Raw genomic sequence first — 25,852 nt, 5'->3', positions numbered from 1 at the left:
TCCAACACTGTGCTGGGTCCCTGTGATAGATATTATATAAACAGTATATACTTTTTTTCTAGAATTACTTTTTTACACTATCCAAACACTGTGCTGGATCCATGTGATCACTTATAATTGACTCATAAATTAAAGTGAGAGATGGGGTCATTGCCCAGTACTCGATCATAATCACTTTTCAGTGGAGCAATTGCTAATCATACACACACCCAAGTAGGATAGTCCTACATTTCTTAGTTTGATTTGGTTGGTTTATATGCAGTTTTTAACACATTTTTGGAAATATCTAAGCAGTTAGTCCACTTAAGTGGTGGATAAGTGATGTAAGTAAATAAATGTGTATTATTAGAATCCACTGGCACTAATAAAGTATTTAACATATTCAACTTAAAACCTAATACCAAATGTTCAAAAAGGGAAGATAATTAGGGAAACTGGATACCAGGGTTATGCGAGTTAATAATATTATAGCCTTAAAGTGATTAGTGTGCTTAATTATAAGCCATTGGTATAGATGTATCCCACTCGGCTAGTTGATGGTATCACAGCCCAGTAGCCACATTGAATTTACCAGAGCACAGTTCAGCCATCACATCATTCCTGGGCAGGTTGTCAACCAGTACTAGTTGCCTTTACTTTCGCAAGGAACTGATACCTTCAGTACAAGCCAGAGCAAAGGTACATTGGGAATGACCATAGACAGGATTTCATGATCAATCACAACCAAAGTGACATGCACATCTGGGAATCGAAGCCGATTCACAGTCCAACACTCTACCTATTGATTGAGTTAACCGGATTGCACTCCAACTTGGCAAAATAGGTGACCAACAGCTATATTCAAAGTCTAAAGAGGGAAATAATTGGGCTAAAATGGCTACTGTAATTATATACCTTGCCAAGATCATGGCCAATGAACTGGTTAGTGGGTATAGCAGATAAAACTTATATAACCAACTAACTTGCCTGTAAAGTTTATCCACATCAATTCTTTTCTCTCATAGACTTAATATTAATCAATAAATGTGCATTTTGTGAAGCCAAACCCAACTTGCCAGAATAGACCCTTCTTAATATTACCTCATACATATTCATAGATTTTTCAGAACGAGGCTAACAGGGCAAGCTTCGGTATCTGCTCTATGTAAACATATCATGAATACATGGTCGTAAGATTTTTCTACAGTGTCAGAGATCTTGATAATGTTCTGTTTGCTACATACTTGTTGAGAACTATATATTTAATATTACAAAAATCTCTTCTGGAGATAAATAAATCAACAAAGGGTTTAATTAACACAATGCACAGTGAAGGGTATACAAAACCTGATAAGTCGATTAAAGTTCATGATAATTCCAAGTAATTTCTAATATTCTTTGTCAGTATAAATATCAGGTTAACTCTTTGCAACTTAAATAGACATTATCTGTGTTATCAGTATTTTATTGCTAACCTAAACACATGTTGGTCAAGAGTGTATAAAGCAATTAACTGATAATAGATGTAAACAGTTGGATGCTGAATTCTGTACCATACTTCCCCTAAATTTAGCTATTGAAATAAAAAAGTTTAAAAAAGTTTTATTCACTTTGTATTTAAAAGTAAAAAAATCTGGATGACTCTCTAGAACATGTAGAAACTTGTTAATTTTACAGACAGCCTTATCAAATCAAAATAATATTTTGTTTAAACATGACACACCTGTCTTATACATTTCAATGGATTTTCAGTATCATAACACATGATGTTGTTTACAGCAATATAAAAATACATTTCATGCTAAGTAAGGAACGTAAAACTTATATATTATCAACTATTTAATTAATTACAGTATAAAATATTTAGTATATAACAAAATACAATCATTTGATTGCAAATGTCAGTCAAATCTTAAGACGTGAAGCTGAAGTATCATTAGATTATTGCATTGTCCAGTTAGTCCGACTTGATTATGTGGTCATATTGTTGGAACCCTCAACTGGCTGGTATATAACAAATCATTGGGGAACACAGCACTTCCAGAGGATGTTGCCTGGACTTACCAACCCCAAATATTCCATGTACGTAGGGGACTGAACATTCGCAGAAAACCTGTACAGGACATGGCAGTCGGAGGGTATTAGGAAAGGCAGCATCGAGTTTTAGCACTTCTTTTAACATTCCAAGAAATATTCTCTCAACAATATAATGCAATATGAGGACAAAATATTGAACGTAATTAACATGCTGACATATTCCCTGCAGCTGTACCAAAGCACAATGTTAAAAGCAAAGTAATGCGATGATTTCTTTTTAAGTTTTTATTAAATTCAAGGCGCAAAAGACTGAACGAATGGTCCTTTAAATTATGCTTAAAAACATTTTGTCAGTCAAGCTGATTGTTTTGCTTGCATCATAATAAATGCTCTTAATGTTTTTGCTGATGATTTATACATTGAAAACTGTAATGAATTTATAGTAAATTTTGTTGGAAATCCTGTATAACATTACAAAATATACAACTGTCATCATTTGAAAATATGTTTGTATCAAACGTTTAATATCACTGTTTGTTTTCTTCCTAAGTTTTCTGTAATTCTTCTTTGAACTGTTTGATAGTTTCTTTTTCATCTGTTATGCCACTGCCATGAAGAGATATTACAATTAAAGGCGATTCAAATACCAGTTGTCAATTTGTGTTCATGACTGTTACCAATGGAATTCCTGAAAAAATATATACATTTTATTTAGAAGTGGAAACAAGAATTATGACATTTCTAGAATATATCAATTTATATTTTAATTGCACATATATTTTTACAGGGGCTGAACTTTGTTTATGTTTAAGAAATGAAAGTTGAGTCTTGTGTATACCTTTCATCTGGTAATGAAATCTTCTTCTTTAGTGTTCATCTTACTGGTCTGCTCATTATTACTCTAGTCGAACCATCTACAGGGTACATCTATTCTCTTCAGACATATATGAATTTATGTCCATGATTGTTAATCTTATTGTGTGAAATGCTTCAATACGAGCAACTTTTGCAAAATATTGATCTGAAATAGTACATAAAATAACCGTGAAGCAATTATGTTTTAAATGTTATCATTATAAGTGTGATATTTTAAATGAAATTTATGAACAAAACATACATGTATAATTATGTTTATAATTTAATGAAACATTTAAATCAATGAGGAATCAGAGTAATTAATGTAAACAGTAATACATCTTCAGTAGCTTGGTTTGATAAGAAAAGAAAAATGGTATTTTACCTTGAAATGTTCTTTCATCCATCTTATTTTCACAATCCTCTCCTTTATTAAACTCACATCCTTAGGTATTTATGAAAATTAACAGTATAATCATATCTAGAATTGGAATAACAGAGTGGAATAAAAATGAGATTTCCCCAGCAAGTTTAACACACTAGGGCTTATCAGGTCAGACATTTGTTTACATTCATGACCTGTTAGCCTCTCTCTGGTGGTGGAATGTAAAGTATGCATATAATTTGAGAAAGGCCTATAGGTTATTGTTAACCATTACTGTTTTCAAAGTGCTAAAAAGAGAATTACATGGGTAAAAAGGGATGTCACAGTTATGTTACTTGCCAAAAACATGGACTTTGTACTGATAAGTGAGTAAATTATGAAGCCATTGGTAGACTATGTAACAAAAAAAATAATAAACAGATGAAAAATATATGTATATTTATTCATTTTAGTTTCTTTAATTTCAAATACATGTACATTGTATATTTTAAATGTATCACAGCTATTTTATACAAAATCAATTTACAATAATCAATGTGCTCTTACCTGGCATTTTGTAAAAGTTATGTGAACACATGTCATATTAATATATAAAAAGGTAACATGAATCAACAAAACATAATCAGTTTAATATATTAGAATAAAAATCATGAAATAATGGTGTAAATAACATCATGCTTAGAGTTGAACATTTTTCTATACTAATGAAATAACAAATTGACCATGTGGAGACTTACTCTTGTATAATGTTATATATTTTGATAAAAAAGCTATCTTTTTTAACACACTCAAAACTAATTTAAGATTTAATTCAACATCAGTACTAGAATCTTAAAGCATCAACATTAAATTTACTTGTTCAACCACTTAAGAAACAGTTTCTAGTTTTGAATGCATTATCACTAAATATTACAGCAATATAGGCAGTAGAGACCAATGAAATTAAATAAAGCAACATTGTATATAAATTCAAACATTAATTTGAGATTAAGAGAATAAATTGAAATATGCCAAGCTATTCTATCCTAACATCATTCTATTATCACAGGATAATGTATGCTGAGACCATTCTCTGTTGAACTATGATGAATGCTAATCATGGAAGAATGACCAAAATGAAACTTGAATTTTATAATTCGCTACAAAACAAAATTTACAAAACTATGATTTTGACATGATATTAGCATAAATACAGGAATAAAATTGTACATAACAAAGACAATTGTAGCACTTCTACGAACATGTATTAGTAAATGTTTTTGATTGGAGACTAATAACTCCAAATTTATCCCTGAACTAACAGTGCTACTGAAGACATCCCTTTTATAATCCATAAAGGGAGGTAAATCAGCTTGTTAAATCAGCTAAGTCTGGCATATCTTTCAACTCGAAGTCAAGTAACATCTGTCCGTATGCTTTACCCTGAAATATATATGTGAACATTTGAAATCAAAATTGAGTAAGGAACGTTCATAAAACATTTTGTCAATCTATTTTTTAACGTATCAATCAGTTGTACAAAAGTCCATATATTTTTCATCTCACTTTTTTTTTCAAATTTTTCTTACATATCCGACCACTGTCATCATTATTTTAAAACATGCTAATAATTTTATTTGACATAGAGCTGCTAGATGAGTCACATGTCCAAAATGATATCATTTTGGCACATTTTAATGAATGAACTGCATGCTTAGGATGGTGTCATTTTGCCGATATGAATAAAGAAAATAGTACATAATGAAATGACATTCATTTCCATGATAAATTAGTTTATCTAGGAAAACTATTTAAAATATTTTAGAATATGCAAGCAAAACACGTGTTTGCAATACAGATCAGAATATCCTTCCCTTCGAGTCCTACACTCACAAGCCATATGAAATTTCCAGCATGGGTAAAACTTATTTAAACACCAAATACTTTAAAAGGCTTCTGTGCATTATTTCAGGCACAAGTAGCATTCTTAGTAGAATCAACAGGTAATTTTACACGATAGTTCCAACATATGAAATGATTCAATGCCCATGACATTATAAGAACGTATATTAGTAGTGTTATGAAGCAAGTAAACCAGACACTCTTAATTAAAACTCAGTTACAGACTAAAATTATTGGTTTTAACACAATGTATGGTAAATGTATGCAGCAAAATGTCATTGAGACATATGTGAGATACACTGTCCATTTATTGGCTCAATCAAACTGTGCCTGCAATATTTTCAATTATGTTATTCCCGGCATTCTTTAGGGATTCCGTTTACCTCTATTTTACTGTAAGTGGTTATCAATCTCAAAAGCTAATGACCACTTATTCATCAATTTGGAAGGCAAAATCATCAGACAATTTAGAATTACAAGGTAAATATTAAAATGACAAAACTTACCTGTGGATCACTCCTTAAAGAGGCTATACCTCCACCCCCAAGACAGTTATGTAATACAAAGTTAAAGCCATTTATTCCTGGCACATCATATCTGGAAAAAAAGTTAATGAGAAAAGTTGGTAAATTATTAAAAGCACACATGAATAAGAAAATATAATAAATTCAAATGTAAATAGCAATTTTCTGAATGAATTTTTTATGGAACTGAAAAAGTATTATCTTTGGCACTCTCAACAAAAGTCATACGTACAAAATTATTACAGATTATATAACACTTTGTATGTTCCATAAATGGAGATTACTATATCTACACCTTAATGTAGAGATATAAACTTATTCAATCTACTTTTTCTATAATTTCAAACAAAAACTCCTTCGACTTTTCTATATAACTTACACAGAATTTGTCAGTCTAAGCTTACCCTTATAAATATATGTTGATAAAATATAACAAACCTCTGAACACGTTTCTGATCTGGATTATCAAACATGTGACTAAAATATTGAGCAACAGCTTCCTCTGTCAGGGCCTCTCTAAGGTAGGGTAGTAGTCCTGGCTCACGTGCAATCACACCTGTTCATATAATATATAAATCTCTATTCTAAATCATGATACTTTCATATCCAAACCACAGACTTATATCAATATCTTTAATTATTCAGGAGATAGAACTTGTATGTAAAACCTTAAACAGGAATTTTTAAAGTTTACAAAGGCTGTGTTTCAGTGACAATTTATGTTAGAATTATTGGCCTACAATTATGACCCTAAAACACATGGAAAATAATGAGTGAATATCATCATGTGATAATGTAAAGTGAAAATGCATGCACAATCTTAGCCAAGTGTCAAAAGGTGAGTAAAATTAACACAACCTGACTAGGATAATGGTCCACAGCTCTAACGCCTAAGCTATCCACCTTACACATTCTCTAAATTATCCCAATACATAGTCTCTGAATTTTGGTATTATCTTGTTCTTCAGATCTTTCTTTAAAACATGCAATATTCGAAAGCAGACTTCAAAATGTCAAAAGAATTAATGTATTGCTGAAAGTAATATGAATAAGAATAATTGTTAATTAATTACCTATGTTACAGTTGTTCCCCTTGTCTCCACTCCTGGTGTAGGCTACGTCCTCAAGTCTGTAAGTGTTGGTTCCCCGAGGTAGAGCTGACCCTGTACTACCTGTGCTAGGAAACCAGGTGTCAGCATGGGTTGTTGTTGGTACAGTGACTGGGTTAAATGTTTCTACATGCTCACCATTCATCTTTATGTCTATCTATAATCAGAAATGAATACAGACAATCTATAAATTATTACTGCTTTAACATTACATATATATTCTACATGTAACATTTGTTTGTTGGTTTATTTTTGGTTGGTTTTACGTCGCACCAACACAGTATAGGTCATATGGCAACTTTCCAGCTTTGGTGGAGGAAGACCTCAGATGCCCTTCCCTGCATTATTTCAGTCACGAACAAGCATCTGAGAAGAACCACCGCCGTTCAGTAAGCTAGATGAAATGTGATATGAACTGACAGTGGTGCGGAGCAAGTGGTTTACAATCAACAAACTTAACCACTACACCATGAACACTCTTATATTATTACACTTAAATTTTGTGCTTTAAAAACAAGTTGTGTGAGAACAAAAGGAGAGCAAATGCAATTATTATAGTTTATACCTTATAATTCTGTTTATCATGTAGGAACGAAAAAAGTTTCAGCACTGGAGATCTGAAATACAAGATTCATAATGAACTTTCCTAGCAAATTTCTTTCATATTCAAGAAAAGCATGCCTGACCTGTGTATTTCTTTCACAGTATAAACACATTTGAGACGTATCAAGCAATGTTACGAAATAACTGCAATTAACAAATGTCTTACAAATACTACAGTTAAGATACACCAAAACAACACATATTTCTTTAATCTTTACTAGTTTCGACTGTTGTCTTCATCAGAATAACGTACAAAGTATTTGACGTCACGTCCCTTACGACGCCAAAGTCAACGTGACAAATTTGCGCAAAAACGTGAATGTAAAGTAATTAACAAATAGATATGGATCAAAATGATACAGCGGGTATTAATAATAGAACTATATTTCTACAATATAAAGCAGAGAAAAATAAGAAATACAATTACTACTTGAACTATCTAACTTTACCCTACTGAAACTGGATGTAAATAGCCTTTGCCACCACTATACAGCCAGATCATCATCCACATACTAGCAGTCTCAGAAGGCTCTATACTGTTTCTATCTCATTTTTTGTATTTTGATATTGAAATCCCTTATATTTGAATGGTCTGTTCTGAAGTCAAGCAGGACAAATCTATCACACAAATTAAGCATCTAGTCACCTTAGTGCAGTAATGGGATAAGTCATTCTAAATTAAATAGGATTTAACAAGTTATTGCACTAAGGTGACAATATTAAAGTTTAAATAAGACAGACTTACTCTTACACCAATGCTTTATAATGTTTTGTTTATGACACAAGACTCTCTTCTGTTGTCTGCACAATTTCAAACTCAATTAACTATAGGAAATTCAAAATTTACATCATGGCAAGCTCATTACACATATTCACATGGGTAAATGTTAACACACTGTTTTGCAACTTTTATATAAATGACAAAATAAGAACATACACTTTAGGTCTCCCTCCAACAATGCCAGTTAGCCCAGGTGCTGTAAATGATTGAAAATAAAATAAGTAGCTACAAGTCACTGATACAGAATAATGTGTTTGAATACCAAATGTTTTAATAATTTTGACATCATAGTTCTACTAAATGTTGACAAAAACTTTAGAATGAAAGAATCACAAAGTTTTAAAGAATAGTAAAACAATTAAGTTCATAAATACTGAAGCTAATTATCAAAAAAAAAAAATTCACTTTTTTTAAATACATAATTGCAACTTCTCAAAATGCATCAAAACAAATTTTTTGAATTTTGTCCTCCTAAGAATTTCAATTTTAGTATAAAAGATTTTAAATCAACAGTGATATTGTTAAAATCATATGACAACTTTCCTGATGTTAAGTGATGCAACAAATCCTAAAATTCTACTGTTGCACATTTCAGATTCACTTAAATAAGCAAGCTGGAAATGCTCGCAATGACAAATGATGTAAGCAACCTTGACAACTATACCACATAAGCACCAAAACACAAAATGACCAATAAGGATAAAGAAAATGATTTTTATCATGAATAAATATTTAAAGTTAGACTCTTTATTTACCCATTCCAGTGCCAGCAGGCGCAATTTCTCGTGCCAGTATTTCCAACGGTTTCTTATCCTTGTGATGAACAGCGAGCCAGAGAACCGACTCGCGTGATCCCTACAACAACATAACCAAAATCTTCATAATACTGAACAAAATTTATAAACCTTCACTGCATATTTTGAGAATTATGTTTAAGCCGCTATGCAATATTATAATATAAGATTGCATGTTAATATATTTTATATCAAATCCCCTCCAGAAATTTCATTAATTTCCAACAATAGTTACCACAATTAAAGAATGAGGTTAAACATGACACCCTAAACACCAAAAGTTACACGATTAAGTTCAGCCAATGTTGCCCTTATTTGTTGATCTAAACCCTCATATATGTATACATTTACCTGAGGTAGATTTGTCATAGGACCATAATTATGTTCAGAACCTAGAATCTCTGTATGAACTTTGGTGAAATCATCCAGCTTCAGCTGCTTGAATATCTGTCTACATCTATAAAATTATAGCATCTTATCATCCCAAATATCATAAGAACTATGCTAATGTTTTTTTTACAAAATTGTATATAGTATATCCTCTCCAGAGCAGCTCTCTTTAAAGCTATGTAAACACCTTTATACAACAACAGCAGCATTATTTCCAAAGTCAGACTTAACAAAAATTTATCTTAACCTCTCTTAATTAAAAATCTCTCAGCAATGATGAAATTTTATCCCCAAAAAGAGTGTTTCAGAGATTAAACTGCAGTTATAATAATTCACACAATCAATTTCTATCCCCAAAAAGAGTGTTTCAGAGATTAAACTGCAGTTATAATAATTCACACAATCACTTTCTATCCCCAAAAAGAGTGTTTCAGAGATTAAACTGCAGTTATAATAATTCACACAATCAATTTCTATCCCCAAAAAGAGTGTTTCAGAGATTAAACTGCAGTTATAATAATTCACACAATCAATTTCTATCCCCAAAAAGAGTGTTTCAGAGATTAAACTGCAGTTATAATAATTCACACAATCAATTTCTATCCCCAAAAAGGGTGTTTCAGAGATTAAACTGCAGTTATAATAATTCACACAATCAATTTCTATTGGTTTCTCTGTAAGTTTTTTGTATAGTTGCCCAATATAACCTAAATATTATTTACACATACATTTGTAAAAGTATGGGACCAGTTATTCTCTTATGACTACTGCCAACAACTACTAGAAATAACTGATTAAAGCACCATAAAGCATAACTGATACTTACCTTTTTAAAATTTCTTCAGCTGTTCTGAGAGCCTTGTCTTTTGACCTTGGGCCTCCGACCCCACATACAGCTGTCAGCCTGTAACCTTCAGCATAGGTAGCACTCACCTACATCAAAATAAATCAAAATTCATCATCAACATGTATTGACATTAAACATTGACAAAATATGCTTAATTCATTATTACTTTTTAAGAACTTAGTTTCTTTTCAAATGATTCAAAATACAAAGGAAGACCTTTACAGCATCAAAACTTCTTACATTATTGTGCGTACACAAAAGATATTTCTTAACAAAATACCTAAATATCAGTATAAAATGTTCCATGATATAAATCAAAGTACTTAGAGTATTAATTAGGCAATTTCAATTTGTACACAATCATTTATTATTAACTTTAAATTTCTAAAAGGAAGTACCATTTCCTTAAAGGTGGAAAAGGTGAGAGTGAAATCATTTAAATTTTTCTACTAAAATTTTCTTTTTAATTCTATATTCTGACTTAAGCCCTTATATTTATTATTATTTTATTTGGTTTATATTTCTTTCTATAAAATGTCATGATTGATTGGTATAAAATTTCAATTAAATGCTACAAACGTTTGTCAAAATTTTATTTCTCAAATAAACAAGAGCTGTTGTTAGGACATTATGCTTGACTTAATTCACAGTGCTTGATAGTAAAACAAAAGACTGAATTATGTAGAATTTTTTAAGTTCAAAAAGAGCCATAATTCTGGCCAAATCAATGTATCAGTTATGGGCCTTAAACAGTGACCATCTATCAAGCTCTCAAACAATGAGTATATTTTCAACCCATTCCCTACAGTAGTTCTGGAGATACTTGTTCGCAAAAACTTAACCAAAGTGTGATGCCAGAACCTACGCTGATGCCTGAGTGTGTACAAAATTTCTATAGTCAAGCTTAAACGAGATTTCTTTGAACAAATGTTTGAAAGTTTTTGTTCCAAATTACTTAAATAACATCAAACTATGCAAATGGATATTGTTTATAGGTACATGTATATGCAAGAGGGCAAAACATTAGAACTTCAGTAAAGATGAAAATTTATAACTTGTCAAAAATACATGTAATTCTTTATTCAAAAGAGAGAACATTATAAATACACATAGAAATGTTTGCTGTATCATACATCTTTGTGTATAATGCATATATTCTATAACAACATGCTTACCTTATAATGAGGTGAAGGTTGAAGACCTTTTGCTCCTGACACAAACACTGCCTCACCTTCCTGTCCTGTTACAACACAATATCATATAAAGAAATAATTTCTAGAGAAAATATCTTAATCTTCCTTACTTATTGTTAATACTGAAGACTCTTCAATAATGCCTTTATTAGAAAAGAATATAAAATACAATTTTTGCGAGATGTTACAGTTGCCTGTGATAGAAATAACATAGCAATTAACAGCCAAGAATTTCATTTCTATCTAAAATGAATAAAAAAAACCCACTAAATTGGTGATTTATGTTCAGCATGAAAAACAAAATAGTTACAATAGTTACAATGCTGAAATACATATGCATGTACTTTTAAATTGTTTAGATATTCATCATTTATAGGCTTTCTAAAGAAAATACTAAACAATAATAAAAAATTAATCTTTAAAAACATTAAAGGCACATTATACATCAGAAACGAATAAATTTTCCTTTCTTTAGAGAGTACAAATATGTGTAATATAACATTTAACTACTGGTTTTAAAGCATATTACTGCCTATTATCGAAAGAAAGTTACTCTGAATGTGGAATTATTTGTCATAAATGTAGCAAAGTGTAAATAAAGTGGTATTTTGACTTCCATACAAAATACTAAATTACTATAACTATAGTAATTGCCAAACAACAACTGAAGCAACAGATGGTTCATGTAAATAACCAATGAGTATTTTTTTGGAACTATAACAGGACACCAAGTATGAAAGACTTTTGAGAAATAAAAATAAAATCATTTCTGGGGCATAATGGGCCTTTAATGTATAAAAAATATAAAGAAAGTCTTTTAAACACTACAACAAAGCTTTATTAATGTACCTTGTATTTCCTCTATTCTGACATTAGTAAAATCACAGACAACATCTGGTAGCTGGTACCTAGAGGGGTCACCAAGTTCATATAGTAGTTGCTCAGCAACTGTTGCCTTGGAAACAAGTCCGCCTGTTTTAGGAGGTTTGGTTACAACAAAATCACCATCAGAGGCACATTCTACTATAGGAAACCCTATGTTTGACCTGTAGTAGTGAAAGAAAAACAACAAGAAAGAAAGTTTGTTCTGCATGTAAAAAAAAAAACAGTCGAATTCCATGTCAGAGTTATTGGCCTTGGAAAGTGACCTCTTATTATGATTTCAGACATGTTTCCAGTTATCAGTGGTTAATAAGATAAGACATTGCACAAGAAGCTGCACTCAAAACTTTAAACAAAGTAATACCAAAATACTAGCTTCCACATCAGGTTGAATAGGTTAGCCCCACCATTCTTCACATAGTCGATGTGATATAGGAAGACCTAGGTTTTAATTACAGTAAAAAAATATCTCTACTATAGAAAGCATTGTAGCATCTCAGAAGAAGACTTACATGTATTTTCCTATAAATGTCTGTATTAACTAAGTGAGCCTGGGGTTGGAATTTTCTTTAGCTTACACAAGAAAAAACTTTAAAATTTTAACATACCAGCCTTTAACTTTATGCCAGTCTGTAAATATTCCACCAGTGACCTGTGCTCCACATTCTACAAGGTGGCCAGCCAAGCTATAAATATACTTATACAGTTATAACAAACTTACAAATAGGCTTAAATTTCAAACTTAAAATACAACAAATATTTGAAAACCTACATTAATTTTTTTAACAAAATACCTTTGCATTTTTTCGATTTCAGTCACACTTACTATAAGCAATAATGCCAGTTCCAGGTATAAGTCAACAAATAAAAAGTTTATATATTTTCAATATGCATGAAAAATGAAGCAATTGGTTCTATTTATAGAACATAATATTTGGTTTGAATAAGCCAGAGATAGGATCAAATTATTTTCATTTTACATGTTCCCTAAATTATTTCCTATATAATCTGCACACACATTTCATTCATATACATGTATTTCAATAATGTAAAGAAATACATGTATATCAAACTACAGGAAATATATTAAAAACTATAGTAAGTTGCTTTTCATTAAAATCTACTGTATCAGGCTAACTAAGTGACCATATAAGTACAAGTTTTGAAAATGGCTTACCGTTACATATGCCATCAAAAATCAAAATCAGAAGGGGAAAAAATTAAGAGATCAGGAACTCACCTTGCCTTTGCTAAATTATCAAAATCCTCCATATTCCACTTAAACTGTAACACAAGGTATATAAAGCTCTAAATATCACACCAGGCTTTAACTTAACAAATTTTCTACATTGTATCTTATAATCGAATTTTATCAAAATACTGCACATTAGAAACAACAGTTTTCAGTGACCAATGATATATTGTTTTTATAATATAATATCTATAAACATAAGTACTACAAATTTATTATTTATCAAACTATTTACAAGACAAATAAATTTTCATTTCAATTACAGACCTGTTTATTTAACATTTTAGATTATTTGTTAAAAGTACTTTTGACAAGTTTTATGACCACATATAACCACATATTAACAATTGTTTGTCATATAACCATTACCAAGCAGCTCTAGTTATATAACCTTACAACTGTTCAAACAAGACTATATAACCTCTCAAAAATCTTTATAACTACATGTAATTAGAAATACAGACTGATGATGAGTTGTTTTTATTTAGTACAATAATATCATTAGTATCTTGCCTAAATGGAAGAGTTTTGAATGTCTAATGAGTCATTTTCATACTAAACATTATAACATACATGTATCCCAACACATTCATGGTTTACAGTATTACATTTATGTAGTATATAAGTTTTACCTTATGAAGGAGAGGGGCTAACACTAGAGCACTATCTACACATCTTCCTGTCACAATAATATCTGCACCAAGATCCAATGCTCGTGAAATAGCACCTGCCCTTAACAACACAAATATATCAGAGTATATTAATACAATACAAAGTATTATGAAATGAAAGGGAATGTAACAGTATGTTTTATGTAGACAGGATAATAGTAGACAAAATAAGCAGATCTTTAGACTTAACTCTATGAATGCTTGCAGTATTAATTGCAGTATAATGGCAGCTGTGGTATAGATCAAGTTCAGCCTCATTGAACTTTAAGAATATGTAAGAGAAAAAAGTTACCCGAGATAAGCATTCATACTGGTTATAGTGTTTGGCATGGCTATCCCACTGTTCATTTCAGTTATACCAGAATTCAGCAACTCTTGCATCTAAGAAAATACAAGAAAAATTTATATATTGATATCCCTGCAGAATAAGTTATTTTCTATCAATTCAGGAAAATAACTCCAAAAACACCAAGTTCTTCAGTTAAAGAGTCACCATACAGAGCAATTTATAAACTTGACTTTAATATGGTACATGTACATGTAATCAATTTAATCAGAATCTATAAATATTAACCACTTACTGACCTGTGACATGAGGTCATCTCCAGTTACCACAGCAATGTTGAGATCAACACCAGCTGCTTCACAAACAGCTTTCAGGGCTGCTGCACAAGCTTCAGGGTTCACACCTCCTGCATTACTTATCACTTTTACACCTTTAAAGGGAGACACAGGCAAAATTTTCATTTTTTCTTTTTGAATTTTTCATTCATTATTCAGTCACAGGAACAGGTCTTTTCCAATTATAAAGTATTAAATGATGGTTTTCTAACCTGACCCACGCGGGCCAAGTTAGAGCGTTTAGATTTTAAAATAGTTGTCACAGTGAACTTTTGAAACGTTAATGAACATGTCAAATGAATTGTTTAGGCTTGTTTCAATCATTCAATATCCACTGTTATCTGTTATTTAACTTCAAGGGTGTGTTCAAGTCACATGATATGACTTGTTTTACAACTAGAACTATCGCTGAATGCGATTCATACCCCCACCAATGTCCTTGACAGAAGACAACTTGGAAAGGTGGTTAAGGGAATAACTTAAGTGACACAAATACATAAAAAGAAATTATCTCTGGTGAAAAAAAGACATAATTGTACAGGTTATAGTAAAAATATCTATTATCAAATCATGTTCGAAACAGTTACAAATAACCTTTCATTTTCCCAATATACTAAACTTTTTATAAGTCAATTTTTGACCTTCAAGTGTGGCCTTGACCTTCAGCTGACACAAGGGTAAGATGGGTTCTGCACATCGCCCAATTGGAGTGAACATTTGAGTAAAGTTTGAAGAAAATCCTTCCATTAGTATAGAATTTATAGAGCGGACACAACATATTGTCTAGTATTGATTGTATGTAAATTTAAAGAAATCCAATACAGAGTTATGAAACTTGACCTGCATATCGTAATTGTGACACCTCATATATCTTTTAAGTTTCAAGCAAATACCTATGCTAGTTTCCGAAATATTCAAGAACATGTTTTAATCTAAGAACATTTTCTAAGTCAATTTTTGACCTTCAAGTCTGACCTTGACCTTTAGCCTGCACAAAGGTGACATGGATTCTGCACATAACCTTGTTTAAGTGAACATTTGAGAAAAGTTTGAAGAAAATTCTTCCATTAGTATAGGATTTATAGAGCGGACACAACATATTGTCTAATATGTGATTGTATGTATATTTGAAGATTAAAAAGGGGCATAACTTTGTTAAAATGCAATACAGAGTTATGAAACTTGACCAGCATATCTTAATTGTGACACTTCATTTATATTTTAAGTTTCAAGCAAATACCTTTCCTAGATTCAGAAATATTCAGATATATGTTAAAATTAAAGAACATTTTCTAGGTCAATTTTTGACCTTCAAGTGTGACCTTGACCTTAAGCCGGCAAAAGAGTGACATGGGTTCTGCACATAACCTTGTTGAGGTGAACATTTGAGCCAAGTTTGAAGAAAATCTTTCAATAAGTGTAGGACTTACAGAGCGGACACGACATACTGTGTAATATTTGATTGTTTGATATTTGACCTTCAATTGTGACCTTGACCTTGAGCTGACAGATGGGCAACATGGGTTCTGCACATCCCATTGTTGAAATGAACATTTGAGCCAAGTTTGAAGAAAATCTTTCAATTAGTGTAGGACTTACAGAGCGGACACGACATATTGTGTAAAAATTGATTGTTTGACATTTGACCTTCAATTGTGACCTTGACCTTAAAATGACACATGGGCAACATAAGTTCTGCACATCCCCTTGTTGAGGTGAACATTTTAGCCAAGTTTGAAGAAAATCTTTCAATTATTGTAGGACCTACAGAACAGACACGACATACAGTCTAATATATGATTGTGTTTGATATTTGACCTTCAATTGTGACTTGACCTTGAGCTGACACATGGGCAACATGGGTTCTGCACATCCCCTTGCTGAGGTGAACATTTGAGCCAAGTTTGAAGAAAATCCTTCAAGTGGTATAGGAGTTATAGAGCGGACACGAAAATGGAGACGGACGGACGGACCGACGGACCGACCGACGCGACAAAGGGAATCCATTATAGCCCCCCCCCCCCCACAATTTTGTGGTGGGGGTATAATTACTCGGTGATTCTGCCGGCTTCTGAATTGCGTTCAACAAATATAAATATATTTACGCTTCAAACCCAAAATATATAGAATTTATTACAGAAATTCATGCTGGGATTTTAAACAATGTCATTTTAGCGTGATTTGAGTTCATAAGATTATTTAAATATTTTTGTAATAAATTTGCCTGAGTATCCCTTTAACAATAAAACTACAACTAGAGACACTATTTTCAGTACAGGCTAGCATGTCATTTAATTTGCTACAGGTGAAATATTTCATTATACATATATATTTTATTTCTTTTATCACTCTACCAAGTTGAATATATCCAATTTATAGTACTGATAAGATGCTGTTTGTTTTTTTTTTTGGTTTTACACCATACTCACACAGTATATGGTGACATTCCAGCTTTACTAGGATTCGAACCCACAGATGTGAAAGGTAAGTGGTTTGAAGTCAACAATCTTAACCACTTGGCTATGGACGCCCCTAATTTTATTCTGCTTAAACTTTATCACATACAAGTGAAATCAAAATTACATTGATTAATTAAATCACTATGGTAATATCTTAAATACAAAATATATATCTGAAAGCTTATTAATAATAATATACTCACCCTTTTTCTTGATATCTTTAATATGTGGTGCCATGGCAACCTGAACAAAATCAGGGGCAAATCCTCCAGCGCCCTAAAATAAGCATAATTGTAAATATGAGGTCTATAATACATATATTGTTTTTATAAATATAAAATTGCCAATGAAATTTGATTAAAAAAGTCATGAATGAAAATATATATATTTTCAAAATATTACAAAATCAACTTTACCAAAAATGTATTATGCCACAAGCGATTATTGCACGGTGATACTGTGTAGAGGGTTGTAAACACCTATTTTCCATTTTTATTTTAGAATAAACCAATTGGAATCGATAAAAGCCGTGATTACAGGCAATGATTAAGATATTTTGTAGGACAATATGGTCATTTCGATTAAACAGTAAAAAATATCGTAAACGTTTAGGAATGAAAATCAAAACGAATCTGTTTAAACGTGTAATCATGGGGAAGAGTTAGACATGACAAGAACTTTGAATTTCTCCATCTTTCTTAATCTAATTAATACTTAATCTTAGTTGTTTTCAGAAGACTGTTCACCCTACCAAAAAAAGTTGTCTTGCACTTGTACAACTTAATTTTGGTTTCATCAAATCAAATTATCACAATAACCATATTTATTGAGAATAAAAGATCAGAATAAAAAGTGTTGTTTAAGTCATATAAATATTCTCAATTCAAATTTCAAAAAATGAACATAAATGGCACAATAATGAAGAGTTGACACTGGATATAATGATAACAAATTACATTTGTTTTTTTCTTTACAGCAGCTAGTAGTGACATCGTAATTTCTGACAGGTAGTCAAACACCAAATAATCCAGTTTCCCCATATGAATTAACTGTGGTGCTGAAATAAATTTATAAAATTTTACAGAATAAATCTTCCATATGATGAAGGTAATACAGGTGTAAAGAAGGAATATTAGCTACTATCCCTGTTTCTTATATTACCTGGGAATCTCATGGCATTTCTAAAATCAATGGAATTACAAATATACTAGTATATAGTTTATCTGTCAGCAAATTAAAAAGCTATTTGTTAGTTGTTTTTTATTTGTGTCATCTTTAGACTGTCTTTGATATAATGTTTAAATGTTGAACTACATTAAAAGTTTTGTTTGTAAGTTATCTCGTCTTTCATGCAATGTTTCAACTTCCTATCATCCATTTCTGTCAAACCCCTCACAAGTACTTTACCACTAACAAAGGGTAAATATAAATCAAAAGAAGATTTGCACAAAAAAAGTATGTACATTAAAATAAATAGTGGGAAATGAAAAAAAATATACTAGAGCTGTTCAAGAGGTAAACTGTTCATGAAAATAAGATGAATTTGTAGAAAAGTAGTTTTTCTTCATTAACATGCAATGTTGGTTTCATACAGGGAAGTCAAAGGCCGGGTCTGTGAAGCCTGACAATAGAATAATAGACTACATACAAGCGTATATTGAAAAGGAAATCAAATAAAACAAGAAGGCCATGATGGCCCTGAAATCGCTCACCTGTATATAGGCCCCTGGGCCAAGGCCAATTGTAAACCAGGGCCTTTTATTTGAACAAACTTGGTAGACACCAATTAGAAGGTGTTTTATGATAAATATCTAAGCTCTAGCTCTTTGGGGTTTTTATAAGAAGATTTTTTAAAGTTTTTACTATATACCATATAGGGAAAAACAATGACACCTCCTGGGAGGGGCCAATTTTGACCCCAGGGCTTTTATTTGAACAAACTTGGTAGACACTCTCTAAAAGATATTTCATGCTTAGCATCTAAACTCTAGCTCTAAGAGTATTTTTAAGTTTTTACTATACACATATAAGAAAAATCAATGACCCCTGAGGCTGGGCCAACTTTAACCCAAGGGCCCTTATTTGAACAAACTTGGTAGACACCCATTAGAAGATGTTTCGTGCAAAATATTTTAGCTCTAGCTCTTTGAGGTTTTTAAAAGAATATCTATACACATAAAGGGAAAAAAATGACCCCCTGGGGTGGGCAGGGCCAAAAAAACCCTTCTTTGTAGAGGCTGAATATAGGCTACTTCCCCAACCAAACTAGCCTCTTTTTTTCCCCAGTTTGGTTCTCGAAATTCCCCAGTCTTTTGAAATTTCCCATAGAATTTAGAATAAAGTTAAATGACGGTGTTGAATTAAGGTCTTTTACTGCCTTATTTGTATTTCCCAGTGCTTTTTGCTTTTCTATTTTGAAGACCTTGTTAAAAATTTGTGTTAAATTTGAGACCCTTTTTCCCAAAGTATGCCAAAATCACGCATATTTTCCCCAAGAAAAAGGCTGAGGCCCCTTCCCCAAAAATGGTGTTTTGGCCCTGGTGGGGCCAATTTTAACCCTAGGGCTTTTATTTGAACAAACTTGGTAGACACCCATTAGAAGATGTTTCATGCTTAATATCTAAGCTGTAGCTATTTTGTTTTTTTAAAAAGAATTTTTTTTAAGTTTTTACTATATACAAATAATATAGAAATCAATGACCCCCTAGGGCTGGGCCAATTTTGACCCCAGGGCATTTACTTGAACAAACTTGGTAGACACTGACTAGATGATGTTTCATACCAAATATTTAAGCTCTAGCTCTTTGGTTTATTAAAAGAAGATATTTTAAGTTTTTTCATTTGGTTGCCATGGCAACCAGAGTTCTGCTTGGAATTAAATTCTTTGAACAATTTTCAAAATTGACTACCAAAGGAACATTCCTGTGAAGTTTGAATGAAATTATAGGTTTATGAGGAGATGTAGTTTAAAGTAGTAGTAAAAGTTTACGGGAGGACGCTGGATGAAAAGTGATCACAAAAGCTCACCATGTCACTTTGTGACAGGCGAGCTAAAAAAAACAATTAAAAAATATATAAATTTCTATACCTATTGCCCATTTGGTGAAATTTTCAGTATTATATCATTTTCAATGTAACTCAATGATAATAGGCAAGGTATTCCGACAACGGAACAATCACAACTTTTCGGCTTAATAATAATCATTGGGATATTCCGAGTGAAAAGGAAAACGGGGAATGAAATATCAAATGACACATTTAAAACGGAGAATGTAAAATAAAAAAAGACCAATTATTTAAATCCACTTTTCTGTTTTGCCTAATTTCATATTCATGACATCAATTACTTATGTCATTGAGTTTACCATAAAAAAATTTTTCTTTAAGTTATTTCCCTTTTTATAAAAAATAAAGGAATATAGTCTGTAAGATTATCTCCCTTAGCTATGTAAACAAACCTGCAACCATTGAATCACCCCAAAATCCGGATGCACAACCAATGCGCACTGTGTCACCCTTGAGAACGTTTCCATAACTATTTGATCTCTTTGAAATCGCAGTATACAACGCTGGTCTGTGCAAAATAATCGACTTCTGTGAAGAAATAACTCGGTGAACTACTCTGTGTGCTATGGAGGCCACCATTTTGGACATCCCACAAGGTTTTACGCATGCGTGGCAGTCACATGACTACTAATCATCATTCTGACAAAATGGAGGACGGTTAGACAAATCTGTCAAAGAAATGTCAATAGTTTTGGTATTTTAGCTTTCAAGTTGAAATCGTAAATAGTATATATCTTGCGATTACGTTAAAATAATCAGATTCTTGCAATTATGGCAACCTCACCTATGTCAGAAGTAGTTTACGCCAGGGAAGAGGGACATGTCATGTCAGACAAAGTTTCCCAGTTGGCTTCCTCAGTTTATTCTGAATTTGAAAAGATGATTAAGAAATACGATGAAGATGTTGTTAAAGAACTCATGCCTCTGGTCGTTGGTATACTTGAAAGTCTAGATCTTGCGTACTCAGAGAAACAAGAGGTAGATGTTGAAATTGAGTTGTTGAAAGAGGATAATGAACAACTTTTGACACAGTATGAACGTGAAAAACAACTTCGAAAATCATTAGATCAGGTAATGACTGAAGGCATTTGCTTGCAAATGTGTATGTAATTAATAATATGAAAACACACAAAGCCTATGAATGAGAAGTAGTTAATTTATCTATTTTAAAGGTGTCTTTTGGCACAGATATATAAATAATGGATAGGAAACTCAGAAAATAGACGATTTTCGATTCAGACCCACATTCCTTAGCGCGCTTCGGTGATAATCGAGCTTTCCCACTAGTCTCCGGTTTTTATGCTATCGTTAAGCTTACATTGCCAACATGGATTTTCATCGGAGAAATATTTGTGTGGAAAAGTGTGTTTTGTACGTTTTAGAATAGATAACTATTGCTTCTTATGTTAGAAGAAAATGTTTAAGTCTTTTTTGTTGATGTTCCTCCGGGAATTCAATATGGCAGTATTTTGGCTACTTTTACCCAGGATGCATTAAATCTCGCGACATATGATAACTTGCGGGAACCCAATTCCGCCGATACTGATTTTAACTGTGTGACATCACAGTTTCTGTTCCATCTTATATTTAGCTCCATGCTTTCGGAGTTCATTTTTCCATTTTAAAGGTGTCTTTCGGTATTTTATGCACCACTTCTGTTTTCACTCAGAATACTTGATGATTATTATTAAACCGAAAAGTTATGATTGTTTGTTATCCGAATACCCCGCCTATTATCATTGAGCTACATTAAAAATGGTGGTGCCTCACTAGAACTGACACTGAAAATTTCATTGATATGTATACCGTATGGAATTCTATATATATTCTTATTTTTTTTTATTTGATATTCTTTTAAATATGTGTAGTCGATAGCTGGGCAAGCCAAAGCCCTGGCCCACTTCACAGTCCCGGCCTTTGACTTCCCCGTATTAAACTTGAAATGTATGAAAAGTAGCTTAGAGTCAGTGTACCCAATTCTGCACAGGACCTGGTTCCGCACACTTTCATTTTCTCTTGAAAATTTAAATGAATTTACTCAGTTTTTGTTTGTGTTTCACTGAACTGGAATGTTTTCAACAGGATATGACATCATCTGGGATCTTGCACCCCAGCCTCTCGCTGGAGAGTGCAGACGAATATCATCAATATGTAAATAAATGTACGTGGCTGTGTAGGTCACACATAAAACATCTTATTCAGCAAGTAAACCATGCTAATTTCTATTTAGATATTAAGATTATTATAAAAGATATATATTTGAAAAGAAATATTAAGATTATTATAAAAGATATATATTTGAAAAGAAATATATGTTTTTGTCATGACAAGTTTGCTGTTAGTCATGAAGTTGAAATATATGCCCATTAATTAAATTCTCCCAACTACCAAATGTCAAGTCATTCCACTTTGATTCTTTTTTTGAAATAATACCAAACTCTTAATCAAACAGATCATAACTAAATAGATAAAAAACTTTCAATAACTTTTTATGTCTGTGTTTACTTACATGCAAGTTGAAAAAAAGTATGTTTCCTTGCTGTTAAATGTTTTCTGTGTGCTACTATGCTTGGAAATAAATGTTTGTAGACTGTAGTAAGAATGTGCATTAAATTAATTTGAAGTCCTGAAAATTTGCAAAAAAATTATTTTATCTGGACATAAAGATGCTTAATAATGTAAAACATTCCTGTTGCTTGAAATCAAGCGCGCCTAGAAGTATGACCTAGTTTTGGTCATCAGTTTTAATGGGCTAAGGATGTAATTTTCAAAATAATATCAACTATAAGAAGAATTTTGAGCTATAAACTAATTTTCTTGTTTTTTTTTCCTTTAAAAAGTGTACGACAATGACTATGAAGTTACATATGTAATGTTTTCTTTTTAATTTACAAGTCAATTTGTGTCAGAGGAAATGACTGGCATAGTGTGGTTCAGAAATTAGAAGAAAAATTTTTTTAGCTTGGGCAGTAAAAGTGTTTATTATTTCAGTTGTAAGCTTGAACTTCTGCTATGTTTAATTAGTCACAAATGATAGAAAATAATTTGTATGAATTGAGTTAAATTAATAAATATATCTGACAAAGCATAAATTTATAACCAGTTAACTTTAATGTACAAAAAACCTTAAACATATATGGTTCAATTTTGATTTATTTATTTATCTAAAGTACCTTGATGACAAATAATTCTTGAATTATTAATTAAATTCAATAATTTTATGAAATCGTCAATTGTCTTAGAAGGCTGAAATATTAAAACATTGTTAAAGAAATATATTTTACAAAAATTCAATCTGTCTGGTGCAGAAGCTCCACCTAATTAATGAGTTTACATGCTTTGCTTATTATAAGTTTTGATAACTATAGAATGCCTGGCATCCATCTGTTTTTCATCTCTCTACCATACAGCTTTATTTACCCCTTAACATAATTTATCCAGTCTTAGTTAAAGCATTTTTGATGTTCTTTTAAATCTCTTTTTTATTGTCAAAGTCATGTTTTGAAAAATATTAGTTACGATTATGCAATTTCATGGTTGCAACGGAAAAAATTATCTTCTGGAAAAAAAACCTTTACTGAGGCTGAGAAACATTGCCTTAATGTGCATTCACGAAACTCTCCAAGTGTTTAATTAGCAAATATGATTAGAACTGTGCATATTAACCATTTTTGATCAAAAATATGTCAAGAATGAAATGCCAAAAGTCTTTACTTCATTGACAATAGATTGTTAAAACATGAAACAATTACAATAATTTTGTAAGCCTCCGTATAATGTTTTGTTGTATTTGTGTGATAAGTAGTTTGAATATGGTTAAGTTGATGAGAGACAGAAGCTGTATGATAGATGTGTAGTATGATGTTATCATGCTGTGATCTAGCTTGTTGAGTTAATACACTCATTCATTAGTATCCTGTTGTTACTATATCATTGGTATGTCATTTAATCATTACATCTACAGGGGCCAACTGAATACACACACTGTGTTTTACCACTTGACTCATATTACATTATTATATACAATAACCATACCTTTTTAATGCTTATATATTGATATGTACATGTTTTACATTTTAGCAATTATTGCTATTTCAGTATGCTTTCATCAGTTAATTTTTGTTGTTTAAAGACAATTTTTTTATTTTTTGAAAAGCTGAATTACAATGCAATGCATTTAGTTACTTTTTAGCTCGACTATTCGATAAGAATAAGTAGAGCTATTGTAGTCACCCGAGCGTCGGCGTCTGCGTCGGCGTAACCACTTATGTTAAAGTTTTTGTAATAGTTTTAATATTTTCAAAGTCCATTGACATATGGCTTTGAAACTTTGCACACTTGTTCACCATCATTACCCCAACCTGTAAACAGGAGGAGGTAACTCTATCAAGCATTTTGACAGAATTATGCCCCTTTTTCGACTTAGAATTTACGTTAAAGTTTTTGTAATAGTTCAAATATTTTCAAAGTCCATTGACATATGGCTTTGAAACTTTGCACACTTGTTCACCATCATTACCCCAGCCTGTAAACAGGAGGAGGTAACTCTATCAAGCATTTTGACAGAATTATGCCCCTTTTTAGCTCGACTATTCGATAAGAATAAGTAGAGCTATTGCAGTCACCCGAGCGTCGGCGTAACCACTTATGTTAAAGTTTTTGTAATAGTTCAAATATTTTCAAAGTCCATTGACATATGGCTTTGAAACTGTGCACACTTGTTCACCATCATGACCCCAACCTGTAGACAGGAGGAGGTAACTCTATCAAGCATTTTGACAGAATTATGCCCCTTTTTCGACTTAGAATTTACGTTAAAGTTTTTGTAATAGTTCAAATATTTTCAAAGTCCATTGACATATGGCTTTGAAACTTTGCACACTTGTTCACCATCATGACCCCAACCTGTAGACAGGAGGAGGTAACTCTATCAAGCATTTTGACAGAATTATGCCCCTTTTTCGACTTAGAATTTAAGTTAAAATTTTTGTAATAGTTCAAATATTTTCAAAGTCCATTGATATATGGCTTTGAAACTTTGCACACTTGTTCACCATCATGACCCCAACCTGTAAACAGGAGGAGGTAACTGTATCAGGCATTTTTTTTACTATCAAGCACGAAGAATAGTCGAGCGTTGCTGTCCTACCGACAGCTCTTGTTCGACTTAGAATTTACGTTAAAGTTTTTGAAATAGTTCAAATATTTTCAAAGTCCATTGACATATGGCTTTGAAACTTTGCACACTTGTTTATAATCATTACCCCAACCTGTAAACAGGAGGAGGTAACTGTATCAAGCATTTTGACAGAATTATGCCCCTTTTTCAACTTAGAATTTACGTTAAAGTTTTTGTATTAGTTCAAATATTTTCAAAGTCCATTGACATATGGCTTTGAAACTTTGCACACTTGTTCACCATCATTTCCCCAACCTGTAAACAGGAGGAGATAACTGTATCAAGCATTTTTTTTACTATCAAGCACTAAGAATAGTCGAGCGTTGCTGTCCTACCGACAGCTC

General features: G+C 31.9%; 2 protein-coding genes and 1 long non-coding RNA gene across 3 annotated transcripts in view; 1 reads left to right on the top strand and 2 right to left on the bottom strand.

Moving 5' to 3' along the window:
- Nucleotides 1-1,584: 1,584 nt before the first annotated feature.
- On the bottom strand, nucleotides 1,585-3,428 carry LOC132750222 (uncharacterized). The gene is made up of 3 exons (XR_009628517.1): nucleotides 3,257-3,428; nucleotides 2,855-3,037; nucleotides 1,585-2,704 (listed from the first exon to the last, which is right to left on the bottom strand). It is a non-coding gene; the product is annotated as an uncharacterized LOC132750222 (long non-coding RNA).
- A 427-nt stretch (nucleotides 3,429-3,855) lies between these two features.
- Nucleotides 3,856-20,942, bottom strand: LOC132750224 (uncharacterized). The gene is made up of 19 exons (XM_060740167.1): nucleotides 20,722-20,942; nucleotides 18,220-18,320; nucleotides 17,467-17,539; nucleotides 14,769-14,899; nucleotides 14,476-14,564; nucleotides 14,145-14,244; nucleotides 13,501-13,544; nucleotides 12,869-12,946; nucleotides 12,228-12,424; nucleotides 11,361-11,425; nucleotides 10,165-10,271; nucleotides 9,300-9,405; nucleotides 8,910-9,009; nucleotides 8,311-8,350; nucleotides 7,336-7,387; nucleotides 6,735-6,927; nucleotides 6,100-6,217; nucleotides 5,644-5,734; nucleotides 3,856-4,678 (listed from the first exon to the last, which is right to left on the bottom strand). Exons 1-19 carry the CDS (start codon nucleotides 20,915-20,917, stop codon nucleotides 4,604-4,606), a joined length of 1,956 nt encoding a protein of 651 aa, XP_060596150.1. The 5' UTR covers nucleotides 20,918-20,942; the 3' UTR covers nucleotides 3,856-4,603.
- A 22-nt stretch (nucleotides 20,943-20,964) lies between these two features.
- LOC132750232 (C-Jun-amino-terminal kinase-interacting protein 4-like) overlaps nucleotides 20,965-25,852 on the top strand; it is a 74,843-nt gene continuing 69,955 nt past the window's right edge. Inside the window, 1 exon segment of the mRNA XM_060740176.1 lies at nucleotides 20,965-21,400. Coding sequence (XP_060596159.1) covers nucleotides 21,101-21,400 — 300 coding nt within the window. The 5' untranslated portion in view covers nucleotides 20,965-21,100.

The sequence above is a fragment of the Ruditapes philippinarum genome, unplaced genomic scaffold (assembly GCF_026571515.1).
Source record: "Ruditapes philippinarum isolate M1 unplaced genomic scaffold, ASM2657151v2 ctg3411_1_1_1_1, whole genome shotgun sequence".
NCBI classification, from domain to species: Eukaryota; Metazoa; Mollusca; class Bivalvia; order Venerida; family Veneridae; genus Ruditapes; species Ruditapes philippinarum.
The sequence above is the reverse complement of the archived record's forward strand: the minus strand, read 5'-3'. Positions and strand labels throughout refer to the sequence as shown.